General features: G+C 36.1%; 1 protein-coding gene across 2 annotated transcripts in view; it reads left to right on the top strand.

Annotated features, from left to right (window-relative positions):
* The window catches only part of MTDH (metadherin), a 31827-nt gene extending 14995 nt beyond the window's left edge, over nt 1-16832 (top strand). The window contains exons 6-13 of one of the 2 annotated variants that reach the window (XM_038174334.2): nt 744-995; nt 3338-3424; nt 5375-5473; nt 7816-7943; nt 8475-8594; nt 11224-11343; nt 14466-14622; nt 15559-16832. In XM_038174334.2, the coding sequence (XP_038030262.2) occupies nt 744-995; nt 3338-3424; nt 5375-5473; nt 7816-7943; nt 8475-8594; nt 11224-11343; nt 14466-14622; nt 15559-15629 (1034 nt within the window). In that variant the 3' untranslated portion in view covers nt 15630-16832. The remainder of the gene's footprint in view (nt 1-743; nt 996-3337; nt 3425-5374; nt 5474-7815; nt 7944-8474; nt 8595-11223; nt 11344-14465; nt 14623-15558) is intronic. The other variant, XM_038174335.2, reaches the window with a different exon arrangement.
* The last annotated feature ends 570 nt before the right edge of the window (nt 16833-17402 follow it).

The following is a 17402-nucleotide window of genomic DNA, read 5'->3' as shown; positions in this document are numbered from 1 at the left end:
GGGGACGTTAAAAGAAAAGAAAATTTATAATGGTCTTTGTCTTGGTGGAGTACTGAGTCCTTTGAAAGTGTGTATTAAACTTGCTCTGACTAGTAGTTCCTCAGCAATGTAGACTACAGATAAAGATTTGTGGTCTCTTACCGTAGTATAATGTAAAATACATTGCTTATGAATTATTTTGAGAGCTTGCCATGGGGTTTTTTGTTTGTTCCTCCCCCCCCCCCCTTCCCAAGTTTGGTCTCTGTAGTTAATGATAGCTGTGTGCCTAGTAAATTCCATGTAGCACTTGGGAAGCATTTTCTACATGTCATTTCTTCTACTTAGTGCTTAGAGGACTATTGTATGCCACCATAGTTACAAAACAGAAATTGTTCTCCATTCAATACATCGGGCTCTCCACAAGCCATTGCATCACCATAGACTGACAGAGAAATTGCCTTGTTTTTTAATCTAGAGGCACCGATGAAGCAAGATAAAAGTCTTATAAAGAAAGGGACACAGGAAGAAGGGTGCAGTTTGGTGCTGTTTTTTCCCCTCACTCTTCAAGTTAGTTGACAGATGGTGTGTATCATCTGAACTGGAAAATCAGCTGAGACAGAGCAGCAGCTCTTCTATATCACCCTGGTGTAGCAAAGCTGTTGTTCATTTGTTCTTTTTTTATTGCTAAGTGTATGCGCGTGTAAGATTTTAATTCTTCATCCAATTAGTATTTTATGTAACGTTTCATTATTCTTATGTTCAAGTTTCTACAGGATTGAGTGAAAGCCATACAGTAAATGGTGGAAGCTGGAATGAGAAGTCTGTAAAAATCTCCTCACAGATTGGTGTAGGGGAGGAGAAATGGACGTCTGTTTCCTCAGCTACAGCTGGGAAGAGGAAGACTGAGACATCGGCTTGGGGCCAAGACGCTGGAGATGCTAATGGGAATGGAAAGGACTGGGGCGTAACCCTGGTGGGCAGGCCCTGGAAAGAGCGTTCTTTGTTCACTCCTATTGGTAAGCTATTTTGAGAAAAATTTGCTTCACTTAAGCATTTCTACATAATTTTTGGTACTGAATCTCTGGAATAGCTTTGTTTATGTGTTCAAAAAAAAATCTTGGAATGGTCTAGTGAAATGTGAACTAAGCATTTTCTGTTTATTGCAAGTTCTGATGGCTTATCGTCTATGTTTCTCATTAGTTTAATGGGGTTTTCAGTTTTCATCTGAAATAAAATGATTTCTGTAAGGGAACCAATTTTTTTTTATCACTTTTCTAAAATTCTGAAGGTGTATGTTAAGTCACTGAAGTATATATATATTTTTTTTTCTTTTTTGACATATTTCTTAGAACCCAGGTTATAAGTCTGTTCGGTTGATACATGATCAAATCAGCTGTGTTGTATTGACAGACATCTGTTTAGGCTTCAGGAATGAAGACTGCTCGGCTCTTGTGACAGTCTCTTTTTACTGTTTTTACTCTTTTTAGCGTTTTTACTGTTTTTTTTCTCATAAGAATTTTTTTTAGTTTTTGCCAGTACAATTTTTAGCTTTTTTTGCTTATATTGTCCAGATAAATGATGAAATTTTCATTTGTCTGTGCAACAACCTTATTAGTAGATACTGTAATATTGCCCTTTCCATTGCTCAGTCTAAATGATCATGGTCTTTTGTGGAAAGCAATGTTCTGCTATAGTCAGAAATGCTGCTTTTGTCTAGACTTGTTTAATTTGTCCCACTTTTCTTGGATTGTGGTGCCAGAAACTGGACCTGGTATTCCATTGAAAGCTTTTTATTACTGAGAAGAAGCAAGTGTTTTTGTTGTTGTTTCTGTTTTTTTATTTTTCCATATTCTCTGCTTTATATTCTGATGTGGTATTTCTTAGCAACTAAACAGCTTGCTCTTGTTTTGTTGCTGAGAACAAGTCACGCATGACCAGACTGATCAGCTTCTGGTTAAGTGACCAGATTGTGGATGAGCAGAGGGTATATTTTTACCATCCATAACTTCAGTAATGTTTTCAATGCTGTCTCTCTTAGCATTTTTCTATCAAAATTAGGATGGTTTGTATCAAAGTTAGGCTAGCTGGAGAGGAGCTCTGTGGGAAGGGCATCCTGGTGGAAACTGAGGTGGACATGAGCCAGCCAAAGGCCCTGGCAGCAGAGGACACCAACAATGTTCTGGGCTGCATTAACAGGAGTCAGTGGATTGTGGCAGTGATTATGCACTCTACTAAGCACTTCTTGGACTGTATCTGGAGTACTATGCCCAGTTTTGGGGCACCCTATACAGAAAGGATGTTGATCAGCTGGAGCAAATTCAGCAAAGAGCCTTAGAAATGGTCAGTTGTTGGAGCCCTGGAAGGAGAGGCTAAGGGAATGGGGTCTGTCAAGCTTGGGGAACAGAAGACTTCAGGAGAACCTGACAGCTCCCTGCCAGAACCTGTGAGGTGTTCCTGGGAAGGCAGAGACAGGCTCTTCACAGTGGTGTGTGGTAGGAAGACAACAGACATAAATTGAAACAGGAGGTTCAGACTGGGTATAAACAGAAACTTTTTCTTCACAAGGACAGTCAGGCATCGCAAACTCACAACCTTTGTGGGTAACCAGTCTTCATCCTAGGAGACTTCTAAGATTCAACTGGATAAAAAACACTGTGCAGCCTGGTCTGACCTCAGAGCTGACTGTGAGTTGAGGAGAGGAGGATGTATTAGGGACCTCCTGAGGTTCTCTTTGTAGCTCATTATAACTCCTAGTAGTTTCTCCTTCTAATCATATAATTGCATTCTAACCAGCTGCTTCTTTTTGACACATTTATGCCACTGGTTATTTTGTCTTGTTTTCTACTTTCCACTTCACAGAGTTAAGTATGTTGTAACTCTTAATCAGCATCTCCTATTTGTCAAAAATTGTTCAGAACTCAGTTCTGTTCTTAACATAAAAGCAATTTGCTTGAAGCTAGGTGTCATCTACAGAGCTAACAAATAGGCTTTTTCATAACTCCAGTCTTGTTAATAGGGGGGAAAATACACTAATATGGGTGTCAAAACTCAATGTACTCACAAAGGAAAAGTTTATATATAGAAGAAAATCTAATATTCCGTATAGAAATAGTGGTAGAGGGAGAAAGATCGTAGTCTGAAAATGATTTCAAGCTAAATGTTCAGACATTCACACCTTTGTCAGTGCTGATTGTCTCATGTAATAAGGCAAACACTGCTCTCAGCTGTATGGAATGTTAACATGGCTGGAACTTCCTCTGTTTTACTGACCCTATTCGTCATTAAATAGCTAACTTTTTCAACATTGCCAGCAGTCTGAAGCTTTGCTTTTTCTTTCTTTTTTTCCCTTCCCCCACAGCTGCTTGGAATGTGGATGCACGGATTAATACCTCTGAACCAAATTCTACTTCTTTTTCTTCTTTTGGATTAACTCCTGGAGTTTCTGGTATGTATGCCCTTCCAAAGATTTTTGGCTCTTTTCTCCTATAACAGGTAGAAACAGACTTGCCAGGTGTTATTTCCATCATTTGTCCTTTGAAAATAGTAGTGGTAACTGTAAACAAGTAGAAGAGCTGTTTTGTGAAAGTCTGCCAAGCTTTTTGCTGTTGTGCTAAAATAATGCAATAAGGTAACTTTGAAATTGATAATCAAAAGCTAAATCAATGAGGTATTTCTGCTTGTTTCTGTGTTTAATCTAAACGATTGGCATAGGAAAACAGTTTTTACCCTGAACTTTCAGGGGTTTTGTTGTTTGTTGATTGGAGTTCTTTTTTCCCTTCAAGGATCTGAAGCACTACTTTCAAAATGTGTTATGTAGGCAGGAGTTGAAGTCCTGAGGTTTTCTAGGATGGGTAGGAAAGCTGAACTCCAGGGTCATCTTGTTTTGAAGGGTGAAATTGCTGTAGAACACAAACCTGGCTTCCTAACAGATCTTGTATGTTAAACTACTGACATAAGTGCTACAGTGATTATTTAATAAAGGGGTCAGGTTTTCTTCTCTTGCTTATTTGCTCCCCATCTAAAGATCTTGGCATGTCTATTTTCTTCTAGCAAGTAGCTAGCCAAGTGCTTATGCATTAAGCTATGTTTACTGGTATTGCAGTTTGTGGTCTTCCAACTGTGAAACTAGCATTCATTGTCCTATAGCTCACAAGCGCTTCATTCTCTGTGCGCATCTGTGCCAGTATAACAAAGAAGTTATAAATGCCAAGGTCTAATTCACCAGGCTCTCCAAAGAATAGCTCACTTAATGACAACTTATCTTAAGGAAAAAAAAAAAGGTAATTGTACAAAAAATGTTAATGAAATTGGATTTCCCGGAGGGATCCACTTGAATTTAAGTTCAGTTGCCAGACTGAAACTTAAGAAAACTTAGTTAATAAAGTGGGAAAGATTGATCTGAGATTCAATGTGCAATACCATCATTCCAACTTGAATTCAGAGAGAAGCATGAAGACAGTGAAGTATATTTATAGTCTTTGATGCACAAAAGCCACATTAGTAAATATTTACTGCTTACTATAATGGCTAGTTAGTAAAAGATTGAGAATGTGTTAATATTCCTGTCATTTGAGAGATTTTTTTGCAGAGGCATTTATAAATTAGGGAGAACCAGTTAGCTATCTATGGTCTTAGTTAAACTTCTTTTCAGAAATGTCTCATAAAGCAGTATGTTAATTTCTTTCAGTCCCACAAATGAGCTTTTTGGAGTTTTTTTCTGAAATTTTCTTTGCTGATTCCTTATTTTTCTTAAAATAATGATGTTAGATGTCTAACACTTTTTACTATCATAGCTGGAATTAGGCTTTACTGTTGTTCATCATGCTGCTTTTATGTTCCTGGAACTTTTTACTTAAACTGGTTGTTGTTATGCTCAAATAATGCAACAAAGTAACTTTTAAGATGATAATCAAAAGCTAAATCAATAAGATTTCTGCTTGATTGTGTGCTGAGTCCAAATGACGAGCATAAAATTCACTTAGTAGTAAATAATTTAATTGTTATATCTGTGATATAATCAAGTTTCTTTCTAGTAGTCTTCTAAGCTGATAAGTATAAGAGTTTTTACTTACACATGGTGAATAATTTTATCACCCATAAATTTTCATTGTTTTCCAGTTAGAGGAGACTGCTGTAAGTCTTGTGGAATGTTGTTAATCTGCATTACCTTTATTTTTTCATTTTCTACTGTTAACTTTGTCTTCCTTTTTCAGTTCCCTTATTTTCTGAATAAACCTCACTTTGAAGAGCTTGTTAGTTTTGCTGTACTGTGCAGTCTTTAGAACCAGACTTTTTTTTTTTCCTTGGGCCATTGCTATTTTGCTTTGAATTTATTACTTAAGAAAACTGAGGAAGCTTGTAACTTACAAGTACAATTTCATTTATTCCCTTGCAGGATCCAATAGTGAGCCAGTTTCTCAGGCTGGTACTTCCGATTTTCAGTGGGATTTAAGTCACGCTCAACCCCCTGTTGATGACGAATGGTCTGGGTTAAGTATGTTCCTCTAAAATGTTCATTAACAAAAATTGCAATTAACATCACTTTAAAGCATAATTATTTGAGCTATTTGCATTAACCAGTTGTGAGCATATGAAGACAAAAACTGAAATGTTTCGCTTCTGTAAAGATAAGTATCAGTTTGAGGAAAGCAGGAAAAAGTATTTTTGGTGAATGATAACAACTGTTTCTTAGGCAAAATACTTGATATTGAAACACAGAAGTGAAAGCTCATGCATTTTAGTGTAGTTCTGACTGTTTTAATTATCATGTGTTTTATTTAGCAACAGTCTTAATTTACTACAAATGATAAAAAATCTACTGCAAATCTGCAGAAGTTATGTTGGTATTAGCAGATTGTATCTAACTGAGTTTGCCTTTACATGCTTGTATCTTACTGAAAACATCACATTAAGACTCCTGCATTCAGTCTTACTTCCTTGTTTAGCAAGTACTAGGGAATTTGGTGTATATGAAAAGCATATGCAGGCTAGAGATCAATGAAGTTACTTGGGAGTTGTAGTAATCTTGGTGTTTATTTTCCCCTTTCCCCTACTTGCTGATTTCAGAATATATTTGTTCTTAGCAGAGTCAAAAATCTAAACAAGGGCTGTTAGTACTGTAGTGATGTTACAGACTTACCTAAATACCTACCAGGGAAACTGTACCTGTGAAGAAAGCTTACAGCCTTAAGTCCACTTTTTGAATTGCCTTGTGGTTGATATTCGTATATTTGACTGAATAAAGATGTTTTGTTTTGTGGTTTTTTTTTTTCCGAAATAAACAATGTAGTTTCATTAGCTCATTGGCTTAAAAACTTGGTCAACAAAGTGACCGGCAAGGCTGCCGTATACATGTATATTACCTTCTAAGAACTGTGTCTTATTTAATGACTGTAGGATTAGAATGGACTGATACAATCATTGACTCCATCATTTTTTGTCATGATCATTCTAATACCAGTTTATATAAAAATTCTTTTATCTGGCTTAAGAATAAGGGAAGCACATTTTCGGTTAATGGTTTGGAATTGATCAGTTTTCCATTATAAGAGCATAATTTATTCACGTTTCTGAGCATAGAATGTCTGTATCTACAGCTTCTGTTAATCAAGTCATTTTTTTCATTAGTGCACCTCCATTACTTGGTATCTATGAGAAGGGGGAAATAGGCTTGAACTTCCCTTAAGTGATATACAGATATACCTTACTGATATAACAGGTTCAGTGCATGGGAATTAACTGTATGTGCAAATGCTATGAATTTTATATTTAGAAGAGTGGAATTTTCTTAAAGGAACTAGTGACAGGGCAATAGATAATAAGCTTATTGAGTGTTACACAGTAGTAATTTTTTTCAAATCAGCTGATTCTAGTGTATAATGTTCCAAGTATGCAATATGTATGTAATATACCGTGTAAGTTGAGGTAATATTTTTACAAGAAGACAAGATGAAAAAGTTTTCTAGGTAATCTTAAAATTCTTGTGTACTGGCAAACTACAGTGTTTGCTAGTAAATGTAATTAGCTTTATCATTGCTTTTCCTTTGGGTGTAAGTTTTTAAATGTTTAAATTGAATGCTTCCATAGTTGGCAAAGCAAGTTTGCACCTTTGCCATCAATTTGGCATAGGCAAAAGGTAAAAGAAAATATTTTTGGTAGTCTTTCACTTTGTGTTTATATCATCTTTTAAAACCGAACACCTTGTGAAATCAACTTGCTGTAAGTTTCTGCTAAACTGTAGGGCTTCCCTTCTAGCATTTTTAACTTTTATATAATTGACACTGTCATTCCCCATCACAGCATAAACACGTCATTGCAAAAGGACAATACTAGCAAAATAGAGTAGGGACTTAAAAGCTTGGGAAAAATATGGTATTAAAGAATGTCTGTGTTACAAGATGACATCTGGCTCAATGAGATTTATATTTCTCAGATATGACACTTGTAAAGGATCCTTACTAAGCATCAGTATTATTCACAGTTCATCCTAATGTCTTCACAAACCAGGAAAAAGACTTGAGATGAAGAACAACCCTTAACTTTGTTGCTCTTTACATAGTTCATAAAAGTATCCCAAAGCAATTGCATGTGGCTAGCTGCTGCTGTGACTAGTTTGTAATCCTATTGCTTTGTAAAATAATTAAAACTGACTCATTACTTACCAAAGTCTTCATCTTATCATTAAGGTATTTACATTTTTCAGAAATACAGGAAACACCTGTTTGTATCTTGGTATCAAAGGTGGCTTTCTGCATAGTAATTATTTTCATTTTTCAACTGTTAAAGAGTACCTGTAAAGTAAGGTGACATTCCTGAAAATCTCTTCCATTTTTGTAGATGGACTTTCTTCTGCTGATCCTAGCTCTGATTGGAATGCCCCTGCAGAAGAGTGGGGAAACTGGGTAGATGAAGAAAAAGTTGTTTCCGTTCCACAACCTGAAGAGGCATTATCTGATGTTCAGAAGGTAAAAGGTGATATTTTCCCCTTTAGATCCAAGACTTTGCCCTTACCGCTGCCGTTTCTTAAAGTAACTTAAGGGTGACGATTAAGGTAATCTCTCATTGCCTTTATGCTGATAAGAGCAGCAGCATTTTGTTAACGTGTGGTGCTGGATGTTGTTATAGGGGAAAACAGAAGCCTGTTAGCTCCATGTCAGATCTTGTTTCACCATACTGTAAGGTGTTATCTTTTATTGTGTACTAACAGAGGATTTGGATCTCTCCTCATAAACGCTACTCAACAATATTTGTGTGTGCAAAAAGCAACATTTCTGTGTACATTGTCTTGTGTTTTTCATTTCCCAACTCCTGTACTTTGTTTCCAGAGTGTGTGTAAAGAACATAGCCTATCCAAAGTGAACTGAACAGATAAGATTGTGTTCACTTCCTTTTATATGCCATTAAATCCCTGATAGTTAGTATTTTATGTTTAGTTTATAGGAAGCGTGTTTCATTGTCATCTTAAATGTTTAATATCTTTTATTTCCATATTTAAGGCTTCAGATAATGAAAGAGAAAAAGCAGAGCCAATTCTTCAGAGTTCAACAAGTGGGAAGTCCAAGAAAAAGAAGAAGAAAAAGAAGAAGCAGGGTGAAGAAGCTAACTCTCCTTCACAGGTAAATGGAGCAAGATCTGTCTGAAAATAAATTTATGAGGAATTCACAGAATCAACTTACTTTTGTGACTTAAGCAAAATTATTTAGGGGAAATGTAAAATTCATTTCGTTATTGTAAGGTCCACTACTGTTTTTACAAGTTGAGGTAAATGTATGAAGGATTCCCTTATTAATATTTCCTTTAATTTAAATGATTCTCTGATTGATTGGGCGATCGCCAACTGCATGAAGTTCAATAAGAGCAAGTGCCGGGTCCTGCACCTGGGACGGGGAAACCCTGGCTGCATGTACAGACTGGGCGATGAGACGCTGGAGAGCAGCCTAGAAGAGAGGGATCTGGGGGTCGTGGTAGACAACAAGTTGAATATGAGCCAGCAGTGTGCCCTGGCAGCCAGGAGGGCCAACCGTGTCCTGGGGTGCATCAAGCACGGCAACGCTAGTAGGTCAAGGGAGGTGATTGTCCCGCTCTACTCTGCGCTGGTGCGGCCTCACCTCGAGTACTGTGTGCAGTTCTGGGCACCACAGTGTAAAAAGGACATGAAACTGTTGGAGAGTGTCCAGAGGAGGGCTACGAAGATGGTGAAAGGCCTGGAGGGGAAGACGTACGAGGAACGGCTGAGGGCACTGGGCCTGTTCAGCCTGGAGAAGAGGAGGCTGAGGGGAGACCTCATCGCAGTCTACAACTTCCTCGTAAGGGGGTGTCGAGAGGCAGGAGACCTTTTCTCCATTAACACCAGCGACAGGACCCGCGGGAACGGGGTTAAGCTGAGGCAGGGGAAGTTTAGGCTGGACATCAGGAAGGGGTTCTTCACAGAGAGAGTGGTTGCACACTGGAACAGGCTCCCCAGGGAAGTGGTCACTGCACCGAGCCTGACTGAATTTAAGAAGAGATTGGACTGTGCACTTAGTCACATGGTCTGAACTTGGGTAGACCTGTGCGGTGTCAAGAGTTGGACTTGATGATCCTTAAGGGTCCCTTCCAACTCAGGATATTCTATGATTCTATGATTCTATGATTGAATATAGGGTAGTTCTGCTGGATTTCTGGAAAACATGAAATATATAGAAAATACTTAACTTTGAAATATTTTCTTTCAAAGCAAGATTCTGTACCATAGGGATGCTTCTACAGGGACTTTCCTCTGCGTGGGAAGCTCTCTGTTCCTGTTTCGAAAGACAGCTGCCTTGTGTGCATAGCTACCTAGGAGAACAAGAGAAATTGAAACTCCCTTTCTAGGTGTTCTAGAAATGCAGTTCTACTAGGATATAGTGGTTTTCTAAAGTTCTTCTGTAGTTTATGTGAAATATTAAGTACCTACGACTTTAACTCCACAAGTACAGCTATCCTATGTGAGTCAGATTTGAATGAGATGGATACTGTTTGCAAACTGAGGATGGCTGGAGTTGCATGTGATATTTTTAAATTCTTTTTGAAAAATTACATCGAAACACATTTGTTGTAAAAAGGGAAAAAAAAAAAGGCAAAATCAGATTCCACTTGGCAATTGGAACGTATTTGAATAGATGAAAACAAGTACTTTCTAAATAGGAAAAAATCTTTTGACAGCTCATACTCAGAATACATCCTGCTTCTGCCTGTGGTGACAGACATTCATAAAGGAGGAGGAGGAAAGCATTACTTCAGTCGTAATTACTTTGGATTTTCTGCTTTTTTTAATTGTAAAAGATAAAATTACTGTCAAGTAGAGTTGCTTTAATATTGTGTAAGTAGAGATGGTTGATTTGTGTCAATTTGCAACATTTCTTTTGAGGTTAAAAATAAAAAGGATAGTAGGAAGCTTTCCTATGATTTGAAATCTGTGATGTTCTGGTATCTGCAATAACTCTAGACATAAGTCATGATTAGTATGAAATGGTTAACAGCATTTTCATTGTTTTGCATGGATCTTCAAGATAGAATAGTAAGTTTAGTGATTTAACTTGCTAGTTCTTCTTCAAAGTCACTTAAAATTTATATATTTAAACTCTGAAAGTTGAATGTGTTCGTTGATGAGAAGTATAATTTAAACAGTATAGTCTAAGTGTTCACGTCGTGTTTGTTGACTTTAGGCAGCAGAAGCTACCATCAGAGCTAAATGTAAGACAGGATATTTTCTTACCTGGTAGGAGTCAACTGGCTTTGACTGCATTTTTCACAAGGTTTCAGGGAAAAGAAGGAAGGAAGGAATGTTTTGAGAAAGTACTTCCAGTTTAAAACTGGAGATTTGTGTTCTACTTACTGTTCACCTTAGTGCTTTAAATAAATTTGACTACTGTAATTCCTCATGTAAAAGGAAAACTGTTCAACATTAGTGCTTAAGGAGTAAAGGTTGAGGCTTGGAAACTTAGGAATTGTTTTCAGTTTGTACATAGATATGTTTATTTTACAGGCATCACTGCAAACTGCACTGAGTTGCAAAATATTGTTAAAGCATAATACATGAAAGAAAGCTATACAAGTTAATACCTGAAACTTCCATGTGTTAAGCAAATATTAGTCAACTACTTTAATCTTTTTTAGGTTTTCTTAGTTATTGGAGATAATCGTGGCAACTAAACTGATGCGCAGGGAGAAACAGTGGAACTTTACTGCACATACAGGCTCCTAATTTTTTCCCCAATTTTGTAGGACACTGAAGAACTGGATAGAGAAGCTGGAGAGGAATTTCAAGAGGATACCTCAAAAGCTCAACCACAGCAGGAAATAGCTTTTTCTCTGAAGACCATAAGTACTAGTGAACCAGCTAAGGTAGGGTTATAAAGCTGTATTTATTAATTTCCATTTAAAAATGCTCAAGATGTACTGAAACATTAGTTTGTAATGTTACAATAGGGATATACTTCAGGTTATGTTTAATTTGAAGGTGATCAAGAAGTTGAATTTTAAATACAGGTCAGTTTTGAGTTTTTAAAAAGGGCTTCCACTCTTAAAAAAAAAAAAAAAAAAAAAAGCAGCACTTGCTAAATCATTAATCATCTTCATCATGACCAAGTTTGTGGATTTTTTTGTTGTTGTTTGAATATATAAATTCTAAAACTTTGAGATCTGGAAACCTAAGAATAAATAGGTAAGAGTGCAAGACTAATATCTTAGCATATCTTACTGTTTCATTGCAACTGAATGAAGAGTTACTGACTTATTATGTTTTGATGTTATTGAACCAATTCACAATTCACAAACTGACCATTCATTTCAGTTCTCAGTTGAAACAAGTACTATAGAAAATACAGGTTCTCTTTGGTCTTTCTCCAAAATAGGTTCTTTAGATAATGTCCTACAAGTATCACACTTTGAGAAGTAAAATATTAAATATTTCTAATGGTGTTGATTTTGTTCCATAAAGTATGAACAATATCAGTGAGACAGTACCTCAGAATTGAAGAATTTACTTCAATAACTAAACATTTGTTACATAAAGATAGCAAGGTTATAACAAGGTTGCATAAAGAAAAAATTTCAATGAAAATAATAGAATGGAATCTTCTCTGAGAAGCTACAGGTCACCAAAGTACAGAAAGTGTATATTGAGAACATGCTGTGAAAAACAGATTCAGACATGTTTTAGCTTATTATAAATATTCTGCATCGAAGTATAGCTTTTACTATGATTATTCAGTTTAGATTTACTTCAACTTTTATTCGAGGTTGGTATCAACTATTCTGTTTGATTCACCAGCTCAGATGTAGACCTATACTGTGCATTATTATTTTTTAGACTGGAGCAATCCTGTTGCTGTGAGTTCTAAGTTTGTTGTGTTTGTATAGGTTGTGCCTATACGTAGCTGCATTGCAGCCAGTGGCAGTTTTGTGAAACAAGATCAAATATTGTATTAAACTTGTTGTGGAGGCAAAAGAAAAGAAAAGGAGGAAAAAAAAATAACTGTTATTGACATTCCCTGAAAGTTAGTTGAACTTGGTGAACATAAAGGGCAATTTGTGAATAGTTACATCTGACAATGCAGATAGCTTATCAGTTGTTTTTTCAAGCCTCTTTGCTATCGGGTTTGGCTTTACTGTAATTTCACGTGTACAAAATGTTTTCTGATACTGAATTGGCTGTCCCAAAACATTTTAGAAATGGACTGCAACTGATGCCTGAAAGGGATGACCTAAGTTTCCATGCTAGGTAATTGAGTCTTAAGCAAATGTTTCTGAAACATGAAAACAAATATGAGGAAAAAATTAAATTTGAGTGCCTCACCACCCTCTGAGTGAAGACTTTCTTCCGAATCACTAATCTAAATCTGCCCTTTATTTTAGTTTAAAGCCATTCCCCCTTGTCCTGTCACTACAGTGCTGGACAGAGTCCTTCCCCAGCTTTTTTTGTAGCCCCCCTTTAGGTACAGGAATTGTATTTTACAATTGTACTAGAATGTATGTTTAAATCTTAATCAAGTTTTTACATGTGGATGGAGAGTGACCCTGTCCTAAAAAAAACTGTGAGTGATGCCAGTAAACTGAATTGGTTACCTTGCACAACTAAGAACTTTCCTGAGTCCTCTTTCTGTTTGAGGCAACGTCGATTTTTGTTGAGGTTAATGTTCATGTGTAGCTAGTTGTTGCCAACAATTAGACAACATTAGAATTGGCAAAGCCTGGAAGTCCTGCGATACGGGAGTTCATTTTATCAGCATAGACAGTATTAAAAAAAAATGTCATACTTGCAGTGTGATGTTAATTATAATGCCAGTAGTTCTCTTATTAAACTTATTTCAGTTGTGTAAGAACACAGGAAAGTTCTCTACCCACAATAGAGAACTTCTACTTTAATTTTTTTTTTCTAATTAAAACTATTAAAACTGTTTAATTTCTTGCTCAGTATTATATGGCTTTAAAATGTATATTGCCTTATTGTATGTTTTGACTAAATTTTTGTGAGATGCTTACGTTAGTGATGGCAACAGTAGAAGATGGTAACTTATAACCTAGGACCTGTGTACATCTGCATCACGGGATGGATGTAGTCATCACTGTTAGGTTCTGTTAGTTTCGCATCCTTGCCACTGTAGGACAACTACAGCCATGAATTCTAAATAACATCCTAAAGTTTTGGGTTTGTTTCTTGACTGATGCCTTGTTTTTCCAGTGTACTCTTATCTGAAGCCTTTTGTTAGTAGGTTGCCTGCTATGGGATCATACAGTTCTTTTTTTGTTCTGACTTTCCTACTAATTTTTTTTTTTACTTGCATTACAACTTGTGTTTTACTGTACTTTCATTCTAGTAAGTGCTACATAGTAAGCTACAGTTACAGTTCATCTCTGTAGTAGGAATCTTCAAAATAGAACAGATAATTGAAAGATACTAAAACTATCTTTCACCTGGTAGTTCATCCTACAGTAGTTTCCACTGAAATAGTTTTGACTACTCTCACAAATACCTGTTCTAATGTAAGCACAGAATGTGAGCAACTACTAAGTCGAGCACATGGTAGGAACAACTGCAAATGCTTTCTGAACCATATAAAAGCTTTTTTGAGTTGTAGATTTTGACCTAATCAGTTTGCCATTTTACCTTGAAACAAAATACATATGTGTCATTGTCTTCCACCTATTCTAGAGTGCATATTATAGAATCATTTTCAGATTTTAGTGACTTTCAGATTGTATTCTCTTTCTCTGCATGTTATGTGTTAAGGTGAATTAGTTTACGTGGCTACTTTGCTTGTATGCAACTAAAAAGTTTTGGCACTAGATGGCAGTCACAGTCTTGTGGCTTTCAATACAATTTTAGCAGGTTCTTTTGGCTTAATTTTTCAGTGCCATCTTCCCAGCACCTGCTAAGTATGGTTCCAAAATAACTGTATAAGAATGTCTTACTGTTATATGATTTAGTGAACTCTTGGAATTTTTTTCCTATTTTTTTCAAATAGCCTGAGGAGGCTCCTTCACTTGCTGTTTCTACTGAGCCATCTGTAATTGTATCAGAGAGCGATTCCGACAAGATCGCTTCCCAAGTGCCACAGATGCTGCAAGAGACAGATGTTTCTAGTCCCAATATTAAGCAAAACAGTGTGCCTCCTCCACAGAGTAAGTATTTTGGTACAATTTTATCTGAATTCAGCGCGGTGGTTTTTTTTTCCATTGAGCATGTACAGTCAGAATGCTTTGTCATGTGGTTTGAATGCAGAGTAGCACATCAGATGCTTCTGTATTTCATTGAGGGATCTTATTTAAATGAAAGCTAAATGATAGTATTTTGGCAACTGTCCTTTCACTGTGAGGAAAAACAAGCTTCATGTGCTTGAATGACTGAAAACATTTGTCCTTGTCAAGACCTTAACAGACATCTGAATGTACTCTTCCCCATCAGGATGGGAGTTCCATGCCGTAACTATGTACTTAATATATCAATTAACTTTTTTTTGTTCTGGTTCTAAAATAAAAAGGCTTTGGTGACTAATTCCCACCTTGGAAAATGGGAGAATCTCATATTAAACATATAAAATATTTTACCTGACTTACTGCCTTTGGCAGCCAGCACGTTTTAAGGCCAATCCTATTTTTTCAAATAATATAGCGATTCTTTATTCAATTCTGGATGCCATGTAACTACATCTTTATGTAGTTCATTATTTTAAAAATTAATCTTTTTATGTGTAAGTGTAACTCAGTGGTTAAAAATGGTGTAATCTGATACAAGTGAACAAATAATGTAACCTATGTACAAGTATATTATTTTCAGTTATCTGCAATAAGGTCATTATCAGCTGTTGGCTGTTATATTAACAAAAATGAATGACTTTATTTATGGTGTAAGAAAAATAGGTTGAAATTATCAAACTTTGTTTTAGAGGCACTTCAGATTAGTCTATTCGTTACAAACAGGTAAACAGGAGGTCTACAAAAATTGTGCTGGCTGAAGAACAGCTTCATGGTGTTATGGAATGTACTCTTTAGGATTTTAAAAGTCAGTTCTGTGTAAACTTCCTCAGTTGTAACTCTGTAGTTATGCTTTGTTTTTAGCAAAGTCTGAAGAAAGCTGGGAATCCCCCAAACAAGTTAAAAAGAAGAAAAAAGCAAGAAGGGAAACGTGAACTTCCTGAGATGGACATGTGTTGCTGAATACTGTCATGAAGATTATGCTGTTTATGCAATAATTTGTGAACATGTACAGAATTTTATATAAGTTTCAAACAATTTTTAAAAACAGAACTGCTGTGAACACAAACATCTTTAAAAAAGGAATCAAAGGAAAGTAACTTTATGATATAGAAAACAGAACATGCTACATTTGAAAGACATTCTGAAGAGTCTGTTTTTCCAACTTTTGGAGAGAGATCTTAAAATAAAAAAACAAAACTGGTTTTACAACACAGTGCCCTGTTTACAACAGATTATACTCTCATCTACAGCTGCGGATAAAAGGTTGATTTCAAGGAAGGGTTTTCTGTAAAATATTTGTCTGTATAATAATGGGTGTTTCTTGCCTCTCTTTTAAGTGATGCAGTAGAAGCACAGAATGTCAACCATTTGAATTTGTTTCATGCCTAAATCAAAGTGCTTTGATAAAACACGTAATCTGCCATATCTTTACAGTACGTTGGTTAGCAAGTCTGCTAGCTATTACAGGAATCAAGTGCAAATCATTAACCATTTGTACAGTCAGACCTTCATGGTTTATTATATGAAGTTAACACAATAAAACTGCTTTGGGTTAAAAGTTTGAGAATGTGATTTGAAACTTAAGTATGGTTCATGAAGTTATTTTTGATAATGTCTATTACCTTACTTGAATTGCTGAAGATAACAATATATTTTTAAGAATGCAGTAATGTGCATAAAATTGGTTTTTCTGCTTCATTCCCTACAGTTCTTGGTTGATTCAGACTCCCATCTAAAATTGCACCCCTTTAACTTTTAAGCTCATACAGTGAATTGAAATCAAATGTTCCCTTCCCTTAACGCTCTCTAATTTGCCATACCCAATTCTGTTTTGTTCTCTGTCACTAAAACTCCGAAGAAAACAAGGTGAACTTTTTTCACCCAACAAAATATATGGGATTTCAGTGATCTGTTGGAGAACTGGAGTGGCTTCAGACAGCTTTAATTGACATTGTCAAGACCAGTTATCAGGAACACATTTTTTTTACTGCCTTAACCTGTAGTATGTAGAATGTGTCTAGACTTCTGGACAGGAGTTAGTGTTTTTATAAAAAATAAAATAAACATTCATGCAAGTATAGCAGTTGTAAAAAAAAAAAAATAAAAATAAAAATAAAATAAAAAATTAAAGAACATTTCCCGCTTGAAACTGTTAATTAAAATGGTGTTTAAGATGTGTTGTCATTTTCAGGCACTGTGTAATTATGTGGTATCAAACTGACAGATGTGTTTGTCTGTAAGGTGCATGCTCAGCCATGTACACTGTAAATAGTCTTTACAAAAAAATTGTTTGATAAGGATGGTAATTAACATCACCTGGTAAAACTGTTAAAGAGCCAACATGTTTTGTAAATGATCTGGTTTTGTGGCACAAACGGAATTGTTAACAGCTGCGGCACATGGTACTGATCAACAATCTTTCACTGTTTTACTGTACGTAAGTGCAGTTCAACAGGATTACAGGGCAAGAACAGTTAACGCAGCAAGCTGGCTTTAATTGTACTGAAGATGCACCTTGCTAATGGACAACTTTCCTAATAAATGGATACTAATTTGCACAGGTATTAATCCCTGTATATCAGGAACATGTGACGCTCTAAAATGATGTCAAAATAAATTGAGCATATTGACAGTACTGATTTATTTACGGGGAGGGAATGATGCCTGGGACCGATGCCTGTCAGGCAGGATTCACGTGAGCTAAA

Source organism: Anas platyrhynchos, chromosome 2, assembly GCF_047663525.1.
Source record: "Anas platyrhynchos isolate ZD024472 breed Pekin duck chromosome 2, IASCAAS_PekinDuck_T2T, whole genome shotgun sequence".
In the NCBI taxonomy this organism is placed as follows: domain Eukaryota; kingdom Metazoa; phylum Chordata; class Aves; order Anseriformes; family Anatidae; genus Anas; species Anas platyrhynchos.
The sequence above is the reverse complement of the archived record's forward strand: the minus strand, read 5'-3'. Positions and strand labels throughout refer to the sequence as shown.